General features: G+C 34.9%; 1 protein-coding gene across 1 annotated transcript; it reads right to left on the minus strand.

Annotated features, from left to right (window-relative positions):
• Positions 1-1347: 1347 nt before the first annotated feature.
• LOC131149390 (flocculation protein FLO11-like) lies at positions 1348-21209 on the minus strand. Its single transcript, XM_058099805.1, has 2 exons — positions 21104-21209; positions 1348-1970 (listed from the first exon to the last, which is right to left on the minus strand). Exons 1-2 carry the CDS (start codon positions 21207-21209, stop codon positions 1348-1350), a joined length of 729 nt encoding a protein of 242 aa, XP_057955788.1.
• Between the last annotated feature and the right edge of the window lie 365 nt (positions 21210-21574).

Below are 21574 nucleotides of genomic sequence, written 5' to 3' on the forward strand. Positions count from 1 at the left end.
AAAATATCATGCATGTCAAAATAAGTAATTAGATACCATATTACTATATATATATTAATATACTAAGGATACTATAATAAATCTCATCACATGTAAACATAATAGAAATACTATAATGTTATCACTATATATATCAAAATACTAAAAATACCATATATGCTTAGATCCTAAAAATTCTAAAAATACCATAAACAATATGAATTAATCAAAGCCCTAAGATATATACGCAATTAACATAGCAATAGGGAAAAACCCAAGGTATACGGTAGTAATGCAACAATACTAATAATCCAAAAGATACCATATTAACAAAATCATAATAATAGTTCAAAACCTACAACATTAACATGAAGTAACCGAAGCCCTAATATATTATAACAATAATACACTACTTGTAACAATAACACAACCAATATGTATATATGTATATATATCATAGCACATAATTACCAATGATAAATGCTACTAGAATAATAAGGTGTATACATCATAATATTAATAACAATATAGGCCCTATATAACTTTAATCTGATCATAAACAATAATATCCAATAATAGGGAAGAAATCAAACCCTAAAAAGGAAATCAATGTGTAACAATATGGAAACAATAAATACACATATATGATAATATAGAAATAGTCAAGCTATGGAAATCAATACGTGATAAAATGGAAACTCTGTAAATCCAAATAAGGAAACCCTAAAAATGAATATGAAATTTAATACATACCCTAAATACAACAAAAGTATAAACTTGAAGGTTAAAACAAATTTTAATTGTAACACTTCTACAACAATAATAATGTTCATTAAATAATATGCACCACCAAAATACCAACAAGAACATCACCTAACAAATTTTACGAACCCTACAACAATGGGAACAAATCAATTAATATTCACAATAAAAAAAATATAGACATGGGTATTAAATATGAAAACAATTAAAAATATGGACATGGGTATATATATATATAAATAATTACAACCCTAAACAAATTTAAGCCTAAAATAATCGACATCCTAAAGTAAAGAAAAATCCTGCAATAAAAACAAATTGATGTGAAATATATATATATATATATATATATATATAATATGAATTAATATTATAGCCAAAGGTGGAAAAATCCTGCAAAAAACATATTAATGTTAGATATACAAATATACAAAGCTCAATTTAAATGTACAAGAAAAATAAAAAAATAAGAAATAAATAAACTTCATGTGTATACATGCATGTGTGTGACAGTGTGTGTATGCTGTGTGTGTGCGTTTCTGTGTGTGCGTGCTGTGTGTGTGTATGCAGTGAAGAGGGACAGCAGTGGGTACTTACAGAGGGGGACTAGAGATGGGAGTCGTGGCTGGAGGGGGCTAGGTTTGCCTGTGAGATGGCCGGATACAGCCGCGGCCGGGACTGGTGCTGGAGTGTGCAGCGGTGGGTGCAGAGGGCTGGCACTGGAGACGCTGGTCGGCGGTGTGTGGAGATGGCTGCTGTCTGTCGGGTGTCCTGTGTCTGAGCTTGGAGGATGGTGGTGGTCGTGGAGCTCGTGGCCGAGGATGATGGACCTAGTGGTGGTCGTGGAGGCTTGCGGCTAGTCGCAGCAGACTCAGTGGTTGTAGGGGGAAGTGTGGTGGCAGAGTTGCAGAGGAAAGCCTCGGGTGTTGCTGGTGGTCGCTGCTGCTGGCGGCGTGAAGAGGATGGGGTTGTCGGGTTGGTAGCAGATGGCTGGAATGGTGGCCTCGGTTGTGGCTTCTGGCTAGTAGCCTGAGGTGAGTTGCAGAGGGAGGTCTCGGCGGTGGTTGCTGCAGTTCGGAGAGAACCAAAACAGGGGTGGATGGAGTATGGAGCAGGAAGCGACAGTACTGGGAGGTTTTTCCGCCGGGGCTCGTGGCTGGAGTTGCTGCTGTGTGGTCGGGACGGTGGCGGAGGCGGCGGTGATGGTTGCTGAGAAGAGGATGGATGGCCTGAGAAGAAGCAGAAGCAGAAGGAAAGAAACAGATTTTTTTTTTTCACTATGCGCTGCCCCGGCTGTGTTGTGCAGTGCCGCCCCCCCTTTGGTTGTCCCCTCTTTGCCATTATATAAAAAAATCTCAAAAACCCTAAAACAACTTCCCTTTTTTGATTTTCTTTTTCTTTTTTTTTTATTCTTTTATTCTTATGGTAATAATGAAAAAGGAAATAATAATAATTATCATAATTATCATAATAATATAAGTATCCATAAGATAATAATAATAAAAATAATACTACTATTAATAGTAAATAATAATAAATAATTATGGTAAGAATAAAAATAATAAAGATATTATCAGTAAAATAATAATAATAATAATAATAATAATAATAATAATAATAATAATAATAATAATACTAATAAAAATAGAGTAATAATCCAAAAAGTAATAATAATAATAATAATAATATATCAAAAAGAATGACAATAAAATAAATGGAAAACAAAAATAATTATAGTAAAGTAAAAATAAAAAAAAGATAATAAAAGTACTAGTAATAATAGTAAAAATGAAAATAATAATAATAATGATAATAAAAATACTTGCAAAATAATAGTAAAGTACTAATAATAATACTAAAATAATAATAATAAAAATAAGGTAATAATAATAATAATATAATGAGAAGAGACTCCTTTGTTCTATTCGGTTAGGGCAAAAATAGGGTGTCTACAGTAATTTACACGTCAAAAAATTGGTGGTCTAGTGGATGAGTGTCCCTCACCGAATGGAGTTACACAGATGTGTGCCATGTGATCTTTTTACAAAATGAACAGTTAAGTCTATGTAAACCCTCTCTTATACTAAATGTTAATTCAGGTGTAATCTAAAGAGGGGGGGGGGGGGTGAATTGGGTATTTTAAAAAACTTTAAGTTTATTTTACCACTTAATCCCTATTTCAATATTTAACAAGTTAATTGCAGGAGCTTGAAATTAATTCAAATTATTATCTCAATAAATTCTATTTTACCTAATTAATTATCAAGTGTATTAAATATAAATCAACATACAGCCATGCAAAAACTAATAATGAAATGCAAGCGAAAATTAAAAACATAAGGGAAGAGAGAAGGCAAACACGTTTTTACGAGGTTTAGCCAACCCGACTTACGTCCTTGCCTTGAGCAACCCACTCAAAGATTCCACTAAAACCCTGCTCCTTTAATCGGGACGGAGCTTCCCTTACAATTCGCTACTTACAAGAGGCGTAACTTCCTTCTCACCCGGTTCACAACCCGATCCGTGATTACAATATAAGCTTTCAAATTTGCAAAAACTCAATATTGCTTCTAACAAAACTAGTGAGTACAATGGAAATTCCTAACACATATTCATATGATAAAAACTTGAAGCTCAATGAGTGTATGTAATGTGGTCAATAAAATCTCTGAACAATATTTGGTTTAAAAGAATATGACTATTCCACTTCAAATATTGAATCCAACCAAATGATCTCAATTCAAATATGTAATTCAGTTTTGCTCCAAAAATCTAGATCGATCAGTTTTGTTCCCAATATCCAAAACACAATATGATCTTTGTATATTAATATATATATATATATATATACATATATATATAATATGAGTTCCAAAGATAAAAAATCGAATATAATATTTTTCAAAAAATATCCCTCGATAATATATATAGTTATGAGCTCATAGGATATTTAATCAAGTTGTTTTGTAATATCAAAAATATCAAGTCTTTAAATGAATAAACACTTGAATCAAAAATATTTAACCATTGGCAAAACTTTTCTCAAGTAGTGATCTTTTCAAAACAATATATATAAGTACATTCAAGATCAATCTCTGAAATAATATTCAATGATATATTTTTTAGATGAAAAACTCTTGAGAATAAATAGTAACAAATAGATTGATTTACCAAACCTCAATACCAAGTTGAATGCACAACAATCACTAGAATGCCTTTTGAAAATCAATGTTGCCTGTCACGCCCCGAACCCCGAAATGGGACCCTGAGGGTGAAAATTGTAACCTAACCTGTCCCTGTATCATACAATCATCAAAAGATACAGTACAATGGATGAGAGTCGGACCCTATGAGGTTCCCAGGCACCCTAGACGCATCCAAACATAATCATATACGCAGCGGAAAAAGTCATACTATATCAACATATGCAGTACCATACCAGAGTCTATACAAGAGCAAAACATGGCTCTAACAAAACGTACAAAGTGGGTGCCAAAATACAACTCAAAATGGCAACCCAATACAATACAATCATAACACTTACCCGAGCGCTAGAGCAGTACACCAGCCACTACGCTCCCTACACTAGGACGCTAGTTCCGGTTACTCGAAAGACCTGTAAAAATGTACATACAGTAGGGGTGAGACACCTCTCAGTAAGGAAGAACACAAGTTATATCGTTGTGTGGCATTTGAGTGTTATCATGACAAAAACATACACCCAGTTAAATGCAAATCCAGTACTAGTTTACAAAGTGCGTTCACGCACATATACGGCGACCATTTATACGCAGCCCCGTCACAATACACACGCACGATCAGTAACCTGGCGTCGTCACACCCATCGGCCCGAAGCCGGTCTGTGACAATCCAGCGTTGGCCCGTAGCCATCTGTGAAGCACGGTGCCACCGGCACATGGCTAGCTCTCGACTCCCATGACATCGTACCGGTGCTAACTAGTGGATCCACACCCTTCGGCCTGATCTGCCGGAATAGGCTCATGCCCTTGGATATAGAGCCGGTCACTCTTGCCTACGTGGCAGGCGATAAACACACCCCTCGGATATTGAGCCGGTCACTCTTAGTACCTGGACTCATTGGAACTACAATCCCATCAGCCATTCCGCATATCACACACACATGCATGGTCATATAACCAAACAAACCACACTCATTTGGTAATCTAAATCATGGTTTTTCCAAACAAATACATTTTATACAAAGTCAAGGCACGACCATCCCAATCACGTAGTATAAATCAACATATACATAGGTTTTCATCAAAACCAAGGATGTAGCCCATCGCCCCCTTTTTCCTAAAACTGTAATAATGAAAAACCCGTAGTTTTCCCCCATTAGATCCCCCCAAATGAGTAGCCAAAACACACATAGGACTGTGGACCACAATTCCACCGAGTTTGATTTCAAAAATAACCAACATAACACAGTTTCCCCTTACCTTAACCCCGTTACCAAATCCCGAACTCCAAGGCTCCTAAACAACGAACCAAGTTTCAAAACCTACAATCAAAAGTATAGAAAATACTCACAAGACTAATACCTACAAAACTACCAAAGCAAAATTGAAAACCGAGCCTTACCTCGATTTTTCGCCAAAACCCAAAAATCTCCGAAACAAGATTTCGATCCATAGAAGTTGTAGAGAATCCTTCCATGATCCTCGTGGTAACCTCGGATTTCCAATTCTATCAACGATCGGCGAGGAAATCTAGAGAGAGAGAGAAAGTAGAGAGAGTTTAGAGAGAGTCTAGAGAGAAAGATTTAGAAAACTTAGTGATTAAGAAATGAAAATTTCCTTTTATACACCTTTGACCTGGTCAGTTTTCATCGACGAAATGTGCCTTCATCGATGAAAATTCAAGGATTTCATCGAGGATGTCAGTAGCCCTGTCGACGAAGTCTGATATTTAAAATTTCTCAAACCTCTCGGCTTCTCCTCGTCGACGAACCTCTGAATTTCATTGACGAAAAGTCTTCTGCCTTCGTCAACGAAATCTGGCTTCGTCGACAAAATCTGTAGAAATCCATTTTCAAATATTTCGGGTTCTTACATAGCTTTAGCTCAGATTTGACATATATGCTTTGAAAGCCCAAGCAAGAATTCAGCAGTGTGTTCAATGCTCTCCTAAGTTGTGCTAAACGTTCAAGAGTCTTAATCTTATGCCACAGGTTGAGGCACTAGGGTTTAGAGGTTGATTATATAGGTAATCTCGGCCTTAGGATAAGTCTTGACTATTGGATCAATTTGATCAAGTGTATAACCCGCGTGTTCTCTCGCTAAAGATCATATTTTTAAACTTCCCGCAGGTTTAGAAGACTAAAGATTCGGGTTCAGACGTCTAATGTTCCTTAAACCACTAAAAATTTTAGTCTGGACATAGGGTCAGACGACTGAACTGAGGGCTCAGTCTTTTGAAGTCCCTAGTTTAGACGACTGAACTTAAGGTGCAAACATCTGAAGGTGTTCTGCTTGTTATGTGTTTCAAAATTAATTCTTTAGACTTCTAAACTAATTCTTCAGTTGTCTGAGGAAATTTTTTAGACGCCTGAAGTAAAACTTTAGTCGTCTGAAGTAAAACTTTAGTCATCTGAAGTTGCATCTTCAAACTTCTGAGGGTAATCCTCAGTCTTTTGGGCAAACTTTGATTTTTTTTTAATTTTGTTTTCAAAAACCATTTGAGCTCTCTTACTTTAACCTATTATAAAACATTTTCCAGGGTTTAAAAATAAGTTCTCTAAATCCATATTTAACCCTAGAAGGTTTTCATAAGATGCATGTGTATATATTTTGAGCTTCTAGCTATATCATATAAAATATGCACATACATCAATTCTAAATACCCATTCCCATGACGACCTTGAACTTGATGCTTGCATAAGATGCTTGCATCTTCATTCTTCTACTCTTCTTAGTTCCATAGCTTGTGTCAGGGTATATATATATATATATATATATATATATATGCTTTAATCCTCGTGGCTTCCATGACTACATCACCTTTCGTGCATACTAAATATTGTTCCTATTCGCAATCTTAATGCACAGATCAAATACCAATTGATTTGTCATTATCAAAACATGATTGGATTCATAAAGTCAACATGTAATGCTCACAATAATGAATACTCAAACTAGCTTCAAGTTTCAATCAATATGCAAATGAAGAAGATGAGTATTATGTTCTCTTTCTAAAAGAATAAGTAAACAAATGTGTGAAAAAGAGTGAAGCATAACTTTGTATATGAGTGTAAGGCAAGAGTAGCACACAAAATTTGGAGAGAGTATTTTGCTAATCAAAAGGTACTAATCCAAATTTGGAATGGAGTATATATAGACTCCCCAAAAATTATAACTGTTAGGTACACGTTGGGAATTTTAGAAATATTCAATGACAAAAATAATCGTCTTTAGCGCTGAAAAAATTTGGCCACCCGAGAGGGTCGGTTGACTAACAAGGGCTTCAGTCGGCTAACCACTCAGAAATTTAAGCCAATTAAAGAAGGTTCATCGGCTAACCAAACCATCGGTCACCTGACCCGTGTAAATTTCAAATTTTCAGTGAGGCTCGGTCCACTGGGGAAGGTATCGGTTGGATGAGCCAAAGGTGATTTCCAAGCCTTCATGAGTTCGATCGAATGAGACTTAATTCAGTTCATTTTGGTCGGTCGACTGAGCATTAAAATATTGCTAACAATATACGACCGGTTGATTGGGCATTTCAAGAAAAATCTAGTCAATCAGTTGAGGCAAGATAAAATTATAATTTTGCCCTTAAGGCAAGGTCGGTCAACTGAGCTGATTTGAGCTTGAAACGTTCGTGTTGACTCTACGATTCCAATTCGTTTTTTGATAATGACAAATCACTTGGTATTTGATCTATGCATGGAGTTTGTGAACAGGAACTACAGGAACTATATTAAGCATGCATGGAAAGATGACAAGTCATGGAGCCTTCAAGTAAAGCTTACAAATCTTGGCAAAATCCATGGAACTCAAAGAGTACAAGAATCAAGGTGCAAGTGGCAAAGTTCAAGAACATATTGGGAATGGGTATTTAGAACTTATGTACTTACATTGTCATATGATTTATTTTGAGGCTCAACATAACTTAGAATGATTTTAGGATTCATGCATTTCATGTACGTCATTAGGGAACTTCCATGGACTTAGAAATGTTTTTAAAATCATAGAAAAGTTGTTTTATAAAAGACCCAAGAAAAGGAGCCAAGAAGAATTTTAAACTAGAAAAGAAAAATTGAGAAAAATGGGACTTCGGTATCCTGAACTCAACCTCAGTCGCCTGAAGAATTTCTTTAGGAGCCTGAAGATTAAGTTCGGTAGCCCGAAGAATTAATGGGGAACACAAAACCTGGCAGAGGCTCTTCGGCCGCCTGATCTTGGAACCTCAAGCACCTGAACCCACTTCAGGAGCCTAAACTTACCTCCTTAGGTGCCTGACCCTGTATTCCAACTTGATTTTTCAAAGGCTTAAGAAACTTCAGTCGCCTGGGCTTTCGACCTTAGGCGCCTGAACTTGAGGGAAATTTAAAAACTTGTTTTTTATTAAATGAACTCGCGAGCTATTTCTTTGATCCAACGACTAAGATCAATCCTAAGGGTAAGACACTATATATACTGAATATCTAAACCCTAAAAGGGGCTAAGACACACCAATCAGAGAAAAACACATCGTATTGAAAGATTGTAGAGAAACTTAAGCTGATTTTTTGCACTTTATTCTACTTTCATTGTCTTTGGGCAAATCCATTCCGAAAATCAAAGGGCATTCATTCAATCAACTATACTTCAATCCAGGATTGAGGTTTGATCTTTCAAGTTATTATTCTTAAGAACTTCTAATCTCATCCCATTACGTGCTCTTGACTATCATTAGAAAAGTTTTAATCTTGAGTGAGCATATTCGTGTAAAAAGTAATTTTTGAAAAGATCATTACTTGAGAAAGTTTATTTAACTTGGTTGATTGATTTTTGATTCAAGAGCATATAAATATACATATATATCATTTATTGAGCTTATTATTGAAAAACCTATTTTGATTAAAAGGTTGATCTTGAAAGTGCCTATACATATATATAGTTATTCTAAACACGATCGCTACTTGATTTAAGTTGTGTGATTGATTGAAAGGTGTGATTTAAGTGTGTGTTTTCTAAAGGAACTATATTTTAGACATATTAACATTTGATTAAATATCCTTGGTACTTATAACTATATATTCTATTGAGGGATATTTTCTGAAAAATAATATACTCAGTTCGTGATTGATTACTTGATATAAAACTTTGTGATTTTGATTGATTTAATATTTCAAGACAAAGTTTTTGTTAACAAGTTCACTTCAAATATATTTGTGCATTTTTGCAAAGTGAACCAAGAACCCTAGTAAGCTCCAAAACATTTCAAATATATTTTTACTTGAGAGTTTTGGTTAAATAGGGATTTGTGTGTTGAAGCATATCATACATAAAACGATTGTATCGTTTTCATATATTCATGAGCTTCAAGTTATATCATATGTTAATGTATTAGGAAATTGAATTGCACTCACAAGCTTTTGTTAGAAGCATTGTTTTGACTGTTATTTTTCAAATCTTATTGTATACACGGTTCGGTGTGTAAACCGGTGTGTGAGGAGAGAGTTGTATCTCTTGTAAGCAGCAGAGTAGGAGGGATTTGTGCCTCTTGTAAGTAGCGGATTGTAAGGGAAGCTCCGCCCCAATTTAAGGAGCAAGGATTTAGTGAATCCTAGAGTGATTGCTCAAGGCGAGGACGTAGGCCAAGTCGGCTGAACATCGTAAAACTGTGTGTCTTCTCTCTTCCCTTTACTCTTTATTTTCGGCACTACATTTAAATAGTGTATATTGCATGTATATGTTGGATAGCCTTACACATTAGTAATTGAGTAACAAGAATTCATTGGTAAATATATAATAAGGGTTTAAAAGGTAAATAATTGTCAAAGAATTTTTTAAATACCCAATTCACCCTCCGTCTTGGGATTACACCTAATTCAACATTTGGTATCAGAGCGGGTTTACATAGACTTGATAGTTAATTTGTAAAATGATCACATGGCACACATTGGTGTAACTCCATTCGGTGAGGGACACTCATCCACTAGACCACCCATGTTTTGTGGCGTAAATTACACCTATTGGAAGCGTAGGATGAGCATTTATCTACTGAACGTAGATTGGAAGGTTTGGAAAATAGTGACTAAGGGAAATCACATTCCCATGAAAGTAATTGATAAGATTAATGTACCTAAAGCTGAAGATGAATATACTGAAGAGGATTGGAAGTTAGTACAAACCAATGCCACTGCTATGAACTTACTTTTATGTGCATTAGATGTCAATGAATTTAATAGGGTAATGGCATGTAACTTAGCTAAAGAAATTTGGGAAAAATTAGAAGTTACATATGAAGGCACTAAGGAAGTCAAGGATAGTAGGATAGACATGCTCACTAGTGAGTATGAAGCATTTAAAATGACGGTTGATGAATCCATGCAATCCATGTAAACTAGATTCACACACATCATTAACTCATTAAATGCTCTTGGAAAAACGTACCCTACTTATGAGTTGATCAGGAAAATACTCAGGGGATTACCTCTAGTGTGGGAAGCGAAAGCTACGACAATAGTTGAAGGGAGAAATCTTAAGAAGATGTTGGTGGACGAACTCATTGGATCACTCATCACCTATGAGCTAGCAATAAATGAGAGGAAAAAATGAGCAAAGCAAAGCTAAGAAGGTCACTGCACTTAAGGCATCATCAAGCTATTCAAGTGAAGGAAGCGTTTCCGAAATGGATGATGACATGGCCTTGTTACAAAGAAGTTTGGGAAGTTCTTGAAGAAGAACAAGAAGTTCAACAAAAAATTCTGGAATTCTAAATCAGAAAGAGGAGAGCAAAACATGAAGAAAAAGAATGAGGATCCACCCACATGCTACAACTGCTGAGAAGTTGGACACATCAAGCCTGAGTGCCCCAAACTCATGAAAGCCTCAAAGAAAAAGAAGAAGGCGCTGAAAGTCGGCTGGGATACACATAGCACAAGCAGTTTAGAATCTGAATCTAGCGACGACGAGGTTGCCAATCTGTGTCTAATGGCACATGATGACCTTGAGGTACAATCATCTTTTTCATCATCTTCATACTATTCTAGTGAATCTGAAAATGAAAATGATATGATTTCATATGATGATCTGAAACAAGAATACCTGTACACTATTAAAATGCTTGATAAGAAAACAAAGAAAATTTCTAAGTTGAGAAGTAAAGTCAAAGAACTTTCAAATCTACTTGAACACCAAAATGAATCCCATGCATCTTTTATAAAAGATAAAGATATGAAAATTGAGGAGTTAGAAAAGGATTTGAAAGATAAATATGAAATTATCTGTAAATTTACTGAAGGACAAAACAATTTTAAAAAGCTCTTAGGATCTAAAAGAAATTCCCTAGAAAAAGAAAGGCTCGGTTTTAATGGTAAGGAAAATATAAAGAAAAGACATCTTCACATGGGGTATTTTACAAAAGAATCAAAGGCATATGTTTCAGCTAAGAATCATTATAGAAATACTACATGCTTTAAATGTAGAAGGTTGGGTCACACACAATTCGACTGTCCTTTCAAAAATAAAGATATAAAAATAAAGAAAGTATGGAAGGTCAAAGGTCAATCTAGCACTAACCCTCCTGGACCCAAGACAATCTGGTTACCAAAGCTAGTTGTTTAATTGTGTCTTGCAAATTTTCTTAAGATCAGCATCCTCAAAAGATAGATGGTATATGGATAGCGGATGCTCACGCCATATGACCAGGGATAAAGCAGAATTCACATCCATCATACCCAAGGATGAAGGGTTTGTTACTTTTGGAAATAATGCTAAGGGAAGGATCACAGGTGTCGGTAAAGTCGGTAATGATTCCTGACTCATTATAGATGATGTTTCATTAGTTGAAGGTTTAAAGCACAATTTATTGAGCATAAGTCAACTATGTGATAAAGGCTACAAAGTATCATTTGAACATGACAAGTGTATAGTCGATCACAAAACTGATAATAAGATACTGTTCATTGCTAAGCGTCATGAAAACGTATATACCACAAACTTTGATAGCTTAACTTCACAAAGTGTAACATGCTTATCTGCTATGAATGAAATAAGCTAGATTTGGCATAGGAGACTAGGACACGCAAACATGGATTTAATTTCAAAACTAGTTAAGAAAGAATTAGTTAAGGGACTGCCGAAGACTAAATTTGTAAAAGATAAAATCTGTGATGCATGTCAACTAGAAAAACAAGCCAGGATGAGCTTTAAGAAAAAGAAAGAGATCTCCACTACTAGGCCACTTCAAATGCTACACTTAGACTTATTTTGACCAAACCCAATTCAGAGTTTAGGAGGAAAATCTTACGTCTTTGTCATAGTTGATGAATTTTCAAGATACACATGAGTACTATTCTTATGTCACAAAGATGAAGCATGAGAAAAATTTATAAACCTGTGCAAGAAAGTCCAAAATGAAAAGGGATATACAATTACTAAAATTCGAAGTGATAAGGGTAGAGAATTTAAAAATCAAGGCATGGAAGACTATTGTAATTCATTAGGAATTGCCCATAATTTTTCAGCTCCTAGAACACCACAATAGAATGGTGTAGTTGAAAGGAAGAATAGATTTATACAAGAAATGGTCAGAACTATGCTTAACGAACATAAATTACCTAAATACTTCTAGGCCAAGGCAGTGAATACCGCCTGCTATGTTCTAAACAGAGTACTTATTAGACCATCACTTAATAAGACTCCTTACGAATTATGGAATGGTCATAGACCAAACATATCATATTTTCATGTCTTTGGCTGTAAGTGTTTTGTGCTTAGAGACAATGAGCATCTAGGAAAGTTTGATGAGAAATTAGATGAAGGTATCTTCCTAGGGTATGCTTTAGATAGTAAAGCCTATAGAGTGTATAACAAACGAACATTCACGGTCATAGAATCTATTCATGTAGTGTTCGATGAGTCAAATCCCTTCTCCAAAAGAATTGATGAAGATGAAATTGAGTTAAACAAGGAACTGGAAGAACTATCAATTAAGAATGATTCAGAAAAGAAAAATGAACTTAAGGAACCATCCATTGAAATTGAGTAAACTACAAATGAGGTTAATGAACTACCTAGAGAATGGAAATACATAAAGAATCATTCCATAGATCAAATAATAGGTGAACCATTATGTGGAGTTACCACTCGCTCATCTCTTAGGAACATGGTTAGTCATTTTGCATTTCTATGTCAAGAAGAACCTAAGAATGTGAGTGAAGCTATAGAGGATGAATCTTGGGTGTTGTCCATGCAAGAAGAACTAAATCAATTTGAAAGAAACAAAGTATGGACTTTAGTTCCCAGACCTGAGGATAAGTCAATCATAGGGACCAAATGGATATATAAGAATAAGAAAGATGAATGTGGAGTAGTTGTGAGAAATAAGGCTAAATTAGTAGCTTAGGAATATAATCAAGAAGAAGGTATAGAATTTGAAGAAACCTTTGCACCTGTAGCTGGGATGGAAGCCATACGAATGCTTTTAGCATGTGCAGCTTTTAAGGATTTCAAGCTATATCATATGGACGTCAAAAGCGCATTTTTTAAATGGCTATATAAATGAAGAAATGTATGTAGAACAACCCCCAAGCTTTGAAAATCATAAGAATCCAAACCACGTGTATAAACTGAATAGAGCCCTATACGGTTTAAAGCAAGCTCTTAGAGCTTGGTATGAAAGGCTAAGCGGTTTTCTATTAGAAAATGGATTTATAAGAGGAAAGATAGATACAACCTTGTTTATAAAGTCTAAGAAAGATGATATTCTCCTAGTGCAAGTATATGTAGATGACATCATATTTGGCGCTACAGATAAAGAATTGTGTAATGAATTTACCAATACCATGCAAAATGAATTTGAAATGAGCATGATGGGTGAACTAAATTTCTTCCTAGGACTTCAAATCAAACAAGCAAATCATGGAATATTCATAAATCAATTAAAGTATATTAGAGAATTACTCAAAAAATTTAATATGGAAGATGGAAAAATACTAGGTACACCTATGAGCTCTTCATTGAAATTAGATAAAGATGAACAAGGTATACTAGTAGACGTCAAGCTATATCGTGGAATGATAGGTAGCTTGTTATACTTGACTGCCAGTAGACTAGATATAATGTTTAGGGTATGTTTGTGCGCAAGATTTCAATCTGCTCCAAAAGAGTCTCACTTGCTAGCTGTTAAACGAATACTTAGATATTTGATAGGAACCATGGACATTAGGTTATGGTATCCTAAGTACACATCCTTTGAGATTCTTAGTTATTTAGATGCTGATTTTGCAGGTAGCAAAGTGGATAGGAAGAGCACTAGTGGTACTTGTCATTTCTTAGGACACTCTTTGGTCTCTTGGTTTTCCAAGAAACAAAATTCAGTTGCTCTTTCCATAGCTAAGGCTGAATACATAGCGGCAGGTAGTTATTGTGCTCAAACGTTTTATATGAAGCAACAATTGAAGGATTTTGGATTAAAGTATGAAACAATCCTTGTAAGATGCGATAATACGAGTGCAATAAATATCTCAAAGAATCCCATATTACATTTACGAACTAAGCACATAGAACTACAACATCACTTTCTTCGTGACCATGTGCAAAAAGTGGATATAACACTAGAGTTTGTATGCACGGATGAACAATGGGCAGATATATTCACGAAACCACTTGCAGAGGATAGGTTTATTCAAATTAGGCGTGAACTAGGTCTCATACATAGTCAAGAGGTTACTTAGAATCATGCTAGATGATATAATTCAGGGGGAGCAACATCACTTACGGTAAATCACTTGGTACTGCATTGATCAACAATTGGAAACATTCAAAACCTTAAGATCTCTAAGGGGAGAAGAACATAAGGGTACGTCTACTCATGCTTTATTAGTTTACACCTTTTTGTTGATGTCAAAAAGGGGAGAAAATTTGGAAGCAAAAATAATAAAATGGAACCAAAGGGGGAAAAACAGTTGGTTGATGTCATAGTTGAAACATCATGAGTTTGTGTATGAACATGAGCATATTGTCATTCATTGATTATTTGATGCATTGATTGAGGGGGAGCCTTGTTAGGTGTAACCCATTATATATTTTTTGCTCGTGCATTTGTCATCATAAAAAATGGGGAGATTGTTGACTCTACGAGTCCAATTCGTTTTTTATAATGACAAATCACTTGGTATTTGATCTATGCATGGAGTTTGTGAACAGGAACTACAGGAACTATATTAAGCATGCATGGAAAGATAACGAGTCATGGAGCCTTCAAGTAAAGCTTACAAATCTTGGCAAGATCCATGGAACTTAAAAAGTACGAGAATCAATGTGCAAGCGGCAAAGTTCAAGAACATCTTGGGAATGGGTATTTAGAACTTATGTACTTACATTGTCATATGATTTATTTTGAGGCTCAACATAATTTAGAATGATTCTAGGATTCATGCATTTCATGTACGTCATTAGGGAACTTCCATGGACTTAGAAATGTTTTTAAAATCATGGAAAAGTTGTTTTATAAAAGACCCAAGAAAAGGAGCCAAGCAGAATTTTCAACTAGGAAAGAAAAATTGAGAAAAAGGGGACTTCGGTAGCCTAAACTCAACCTCAGTCGCCTGAAGAATTTCTTTAGGAGCCTAAAGATTAAGTTCGGTAACCTAAAGAATTAATGGGAAACATAGAACCTGGCAGAGGCTCTTCGGTCGCTTGGCCCTGGAACCTCAGGCACCTGAACCCACTTCAAGAGCCTAAACTTACCTCCTTAGGCACCTGACCCTATATTCCAACTTGATTTTTCAAAGGCTTAAGGAACTTCGGTGACCTGGGCTTTCAACCTCAGGTGCCTGAACTTGCGGGAAACTTAAAAACTTGTTTTTTATTAAATGAACTCGTGAGCTATTTCTTTGATCCAACGGCTGAGATCAATCCTAAGAGTGAGACACTATATATACTGAATACCTAAATCCTAAAAAGAGCTAAGACACACAACAAGAGAAGAACACATCGTATTGCAAGATTGTAGAGAAACTTGAGCTGATTTTCTGCACTTCATTCTACTTTCATTGTCTTTGGGCAAATCCATTCCGAAAATCAAAGGGCATTCATTCATCCAACTATACTTCAATCCAGGATTGAGGTTTGATCTTTCAAGTTATTATTCTTAAGAACTTCTAATATCATACCATTACGTGCTCTTGACTATCATTAGAAAAGTTTTGATCTTGAGTGAGCATATTCGTGTAAAAAGTGATTTTTGAAAAGATCATTACTTGAGAAAGTTTATTTAACTTGGTTGATTGATTTTTGATTCAAGAGTATATAAATATACATATATATCATTCATTGAGCTTATTATTGAAAAACCTATTTTGATTAAAAGGTTGATCTTGAAAGTGCCTATACATATATATAGTTATTCCAAACATGATCACTACTTGATTTAAGTTGTGTGATTGATTGAAAGGTGTGATTTAAGTGTGTGTTTTCTAAAGGAACTATATTTTATACATATTAACGTTTGATTAAATATCCTTGGTGCTTATAACTATATATTCTATTGAGGGATATTTTCTGAAAAATAATATATTTAGTTTATGATTGAATACTTGATATAAAACTTTGTGATTTTGATTGATTTAATATTTCAAGACAAAGTTTTTGTTAACAAGTTCACTTCAAATATATTTGTGCACTTTTTCAAAGTGAACCAAGAACCTTAGTAAACTCCAAAACATTTCAAATGTATTTTTACTTGGGAGTTTTGGTTAAATAGGGATTTGTGTGTTGAAGCATATCATACATTAAACGATTGTATCGTTTTCATACATTCATGAGCTTCAAGTTATATCATATTTTAATGTATTAGGAAATTGAATGGTACTCACAAGCTTTTGTTAGAAGCATTTTTTTGAGTGTTATTTTTCAGATCTTATTGTATACACGGTTCGGTGTGTGAACCGGTGTGTGAGGAGAGAGATGTATCTCTTGTAAGCAGCGGAGTAGGAGGAAGTTGTGCCTATTTTAAGCAGTGGATTGTAAGGGAAGCTCCATCCCAATTTAAGGAGCAAAGATTTAGTGAATCCTTGAGTGTTTGCTCAAGGCGAGGACATAGGCCAAGTCAGCTGAAGCTCGTAAAACTGTGTTTGTCTTCTCTCTTCCCTTTACTTTTTATTTTCAGCACTACATTTGAATAGTGTATATTGCATGTATAGGTTGGATAGCCTTACACATTAGTAATTGAGTAACAAAAAGTTATTGGTAAATATATAATAAGGGTTTAAGAGGTAAATAATTGTTAAAATTTTTTTTAAATTCCCAATTCACCCCCCTCCCCTCTTGGGATTACACCTGATTCGACAGTTCGGTCGACTGAGTTAAGTGAAAACCTAAGATATGTACTTAAACATTTACCCTTATATGTATGAGTATTTTAATTTTAGTTTGGAAATTTTTCATAAAAGGTTTTGGAACCTAAGGCCAATCTATGGTCTTTCTTTGAGCTGTCAATCCCATCATGCTTGAATGCACTATTATAGACCCATAATTTAATGCAATTACAATACAACATAGAAAATGTGTTCATTCTATTTTTGTTGTCCTAATTGCCATGCCATATGCTGGTTTGAAGTGAACTTTTAGTTCCTTATGGCTTTGATCACACCTTGACTCTATGTGCCTTTTAATTGGTGATATGTTCATGCACTAGATGCACAAGTGAGATACTTTGAATTTGTCATAATCAAAACAGGATAGGACTCATAAAGTCAACAATCTCCCCCTTTTTGATGATGATAAATACAAGAGCAAAAGTGGGTACAACCTTAAGAGGCTCCCCCTAAGAATATGCATAAATTAAAGTTCTAGAATAGTTTAAGCATGTTCATGGCAAAGGACATTTTAAAAAATATGCATTTAAATTTGGCATTGAAGCTCATTGAAGTCTAAATACCAATTTTGCTATAAAAGTTATCCCCATTTTGACATCAGCAAAAAGGGCTAAGGTAAAATGTTAATGCAATTAGATCAACCTTACGTGGAGAGAAAATCATGAATACCTTAGATATTTATTAGCATGCATTTAACGGTTCTGCAACAACCTTGCAGATGGCACTCCATACAAGCATGCAAGCAATTCAGTATAGTCCAAGGCAGTCTAGGCAACAAGTACAATACATCCAATATACATAAGAAAGCATAAACATGCAATTCATTATGGATAGCAATTGTGTTCCTCACAAGACATAAAGTATATGAATATAAGTAAATGTGAGAAAGTTAAATTTTCGGAGCAATAGTATTCTAATGGTGAAGTTGCTCCCCCTCAGTTTATGCATTCCATCATATCTCTAGGCAACTTATCTACTATGCAGTAAGCCTAATTCACGTATGATTTGGATATATCTATCCTTTTAAAGTGGTTTTGTGAAAATATTGGCCCATTGTTCATTAGTGCACATGAATTCAAGTGCCACATCCCCTTTTTGCACATGATCATGAATAAAATGATGTCTAATTTCTATGTGCTTAGTTTGTGAATGTGATATGGGATTCTTTGAGATATTTATTGCACCAGTGTTATCGCATTTAGAGGAACTGGGTCATAGTGTAATCCATAGTCCATGAGTTGTTGCTTCATATAAAGTGTTTGAGCACAACAACTCCTAGCCGCTATGTATTTAGCCTCGGTTGTGGATAGTGCAACTGCGTTATGTTTCTTGGAGAACCAAGAAACTAGAGATTGTCCTAAATAATGACAAGTTCCACTAGTACTCTTTCGATCTACTTTACTACCAGCAAAGTCAGCATCTGAGTAACTAAAAATCTCAAAAGAGGTATGCTTAGGATACCATAATCCTAGTTCAATAGTCCCAATAAGGTACCTAAGTATCCTCTTAACTGCTAGCAAGTGAGACTCCTTAGGTGCAACCTGAAATCTAGCACACATACAAACACTAAACATAATATCAGGCCTACTAGCAGTTAGGTACAAAAGACTACCAATCATGCCACGGTAGAGCTTGACCTCTATCGGTATACCGTACTCATCTTTGTCTAACTTTGTGGAGGAGCTCATAGGTGTTCATAAAATTTTACCATCCTACATATTAAATTTTTTGAGCAAGTCTTTAATGTATTTTGATTGACATATGAATGTTCCATATTTGACTTGTTTAATTTGAAGTCCTAGGAAGAAGTTAAGTTCGCCTATCATGCTCATTTCAAATTCGTTTTGCATGCATTTGGCAAACTTATTACACAACTCATCATTTGTAGCTCCAAAAATGATGTCATCCATATATATATATATATATATATATATATATATATCTGTACTAGGAAAATATTATCATTGTTAGCCTTTTTAAATAGTGTTCTGTCTATCTTCTCTCTAGCAACCCGTTTTCTAAAAGAAAACCACTAAGCCTCTCATACTAACCTTTAGGAGCTTGCTTTAATCCATACAGGGCTTTAGACAAACGATAGACATGATTGGTGAATTTATGGTTTTTGAATTTTGGAGGTTGTTGCACATACACCTCCTCATTGATGTAGCCATTTAAGAATGTACTTTTAACATCCATTTGATATAATTTGAAGTTCTTAAAAGTAGCATACGCTAATAACATATAGATGGCTTCCATCCTAGCCACAGGAGCATATGTTTCCTCAAAGTCTATACCTTCCTCTTAGTTATAACCTTGGGCTACTAGTCTTTTTTTGTTTCTAATTACTATTCCATTTTCATCCTTTTTGTTCCTATAGACCCATTTGGTTCCAATAACAGTGTGATCATCAAGTCTAGGAACCAAGGTCCAAGCTTTGTTCCTCTAAAATTGATTAAGCTCTTCCTACATGGACATTACCCATGATTCGTCCTCAATTGCCTCATTCACATTCTTGGGCTCCTCTTGAGACAAGAATGCTAGGTGGCTACACAAGTTTCAAAGGGATGATCGGGTAGCTGCATCTCGTGAATGTTCACCTATGATTTGATTTTTGGGGTGGTTCTTTGTAAATTTCCACTATCTAGGTAGTTCATGTATCTCACTCTCTACCTAATTATTCTCAGCAGGTGGTTCTTTAATTTCTATGCCCTCATCTTTATTAATTTCAATTGATAATTTTTCTAACCCCTTTTTTATTTCAATATCATCATCATCGAACTTTTTAGAGAAGGGATTGGACTCATCAAACACTACATGGATGGACTCTATCACAGTCAATGTTCTCTTATTATATACCCAGTAAGCTTTACTATCTAATTTATAACCTAGGAAAATTCCCTCATCCAATTTCGAATCAAATTTTCTTAAGTTCTCATTATCCCTTAAAACAAAACATTTACAGCCAAAAACATGGAAGTAGGAAATATTAGGTTTATGGCCATTCCACAATTTGTAAGGGGTTTTGTTGAGAGTAGGCCTGATCAAAACCCTATTCATTACACAGCAAGCAGTGCTCACTACTTCGGCCCATAAATATTTGGGTAATTTATGTTCATTAAGCATTATTCTACCCATTTCTTGTAAAGATCTATTCTTTCTCTCAACTACTCCGTTTTGTTGTGGATTCCTAGGTGCTGAGAAGTTATGGGAAATACTATGATAATCACAAAATTCTTCCATATCCCTATTTTTAAATTCTCCTCCTTTATCACTCCGAATATGTGAGATTTTATACCCTTTATCATTTTGGATTTTTCTACACAATCTAGCAAGATTTTCACATGCTTCATCTTTGTGTGCTAGGAATAATACCCATGTGAATCTAGAATAGTCATCAACAATTACAAAAGCATATGATTTTCCTCATAGACTCTGAATTTGATTAGGACCAAATAAATCTAGATGCAGCAATTGAAGTGGCCTAGTAGTGGAGACGATATTCTTTTTCTTAAAACTAGATTTAGTTTGCTTACCTAATTGACACGCATAAAAAATTTTATCTTTCAAAAACTGTGTTTTTGGTAAGCCTTTGACTAATTCATTTTTTACTAGTTTTGACAATACCAACTAGCCAATTTTCATATCGCTCAGTAGTAAATAGCACTTTATTTTCTGATATATTTTCTACTAGAAATTTATCATGCTCAAAGGACACCCTATATCCCCTATCACATAATTGACTTATGCTTAACAGATTATGTTTCAAACTATCTACGAGTAGAACATTATCTATAACAAGAGAAGGTTCCTTACCTATCTTAATTACTCCGATGATCTTGCCCTTTACATTGTCCCCGAAGGTCACAAATCCTCCATCATTGGGTTTAATTGAAGTGAACTTGGCCTTATCGCCCATCATGTGTCGTGAGCAGTAGCTATCCATGTACCATTTTTCATTGGTGGAAGATGATCTCAAGCACACCTGTAATAAGTTTTCAAGTAACTAATTTTGGTACCCAAATTCTCTTGGGTCCATAGCGGTTAGTGCTTAATTCACCTTTGACTCTCCAAACTTTCTTAATCTTCACATCTCGGTTTTTAAATGGATAGTCAAATTGTATATGACCTTTTCTTTTACATTTGACACACGTTGTATGACTATAGGATTCTTTAGATGGGATATGCAATTTTGATTCATGAAAAAAATATCCCAAATAAAGATTTTTCTGTCTCTTGTTTTCTATTCCATTAAAGTCTTCTTTATCAAGTGAACTTCTCTAGGCC

This window comes from Malania oleifera, chromosome 1 (assembly GCF_029873635.1).
Source record: "Malania oleifera isolate guangnan ecotype guangnan chromosome 1, ASM2987363v1, whole genome shotgun sequence".
Taxonomy (NCBI): domain Eukaryota; kingdom Viridiplantae; phylum Streptophyta; class Magnoliopsida; order Santalales; family Ximeniaceae; genus Malania; species Malania oleifera.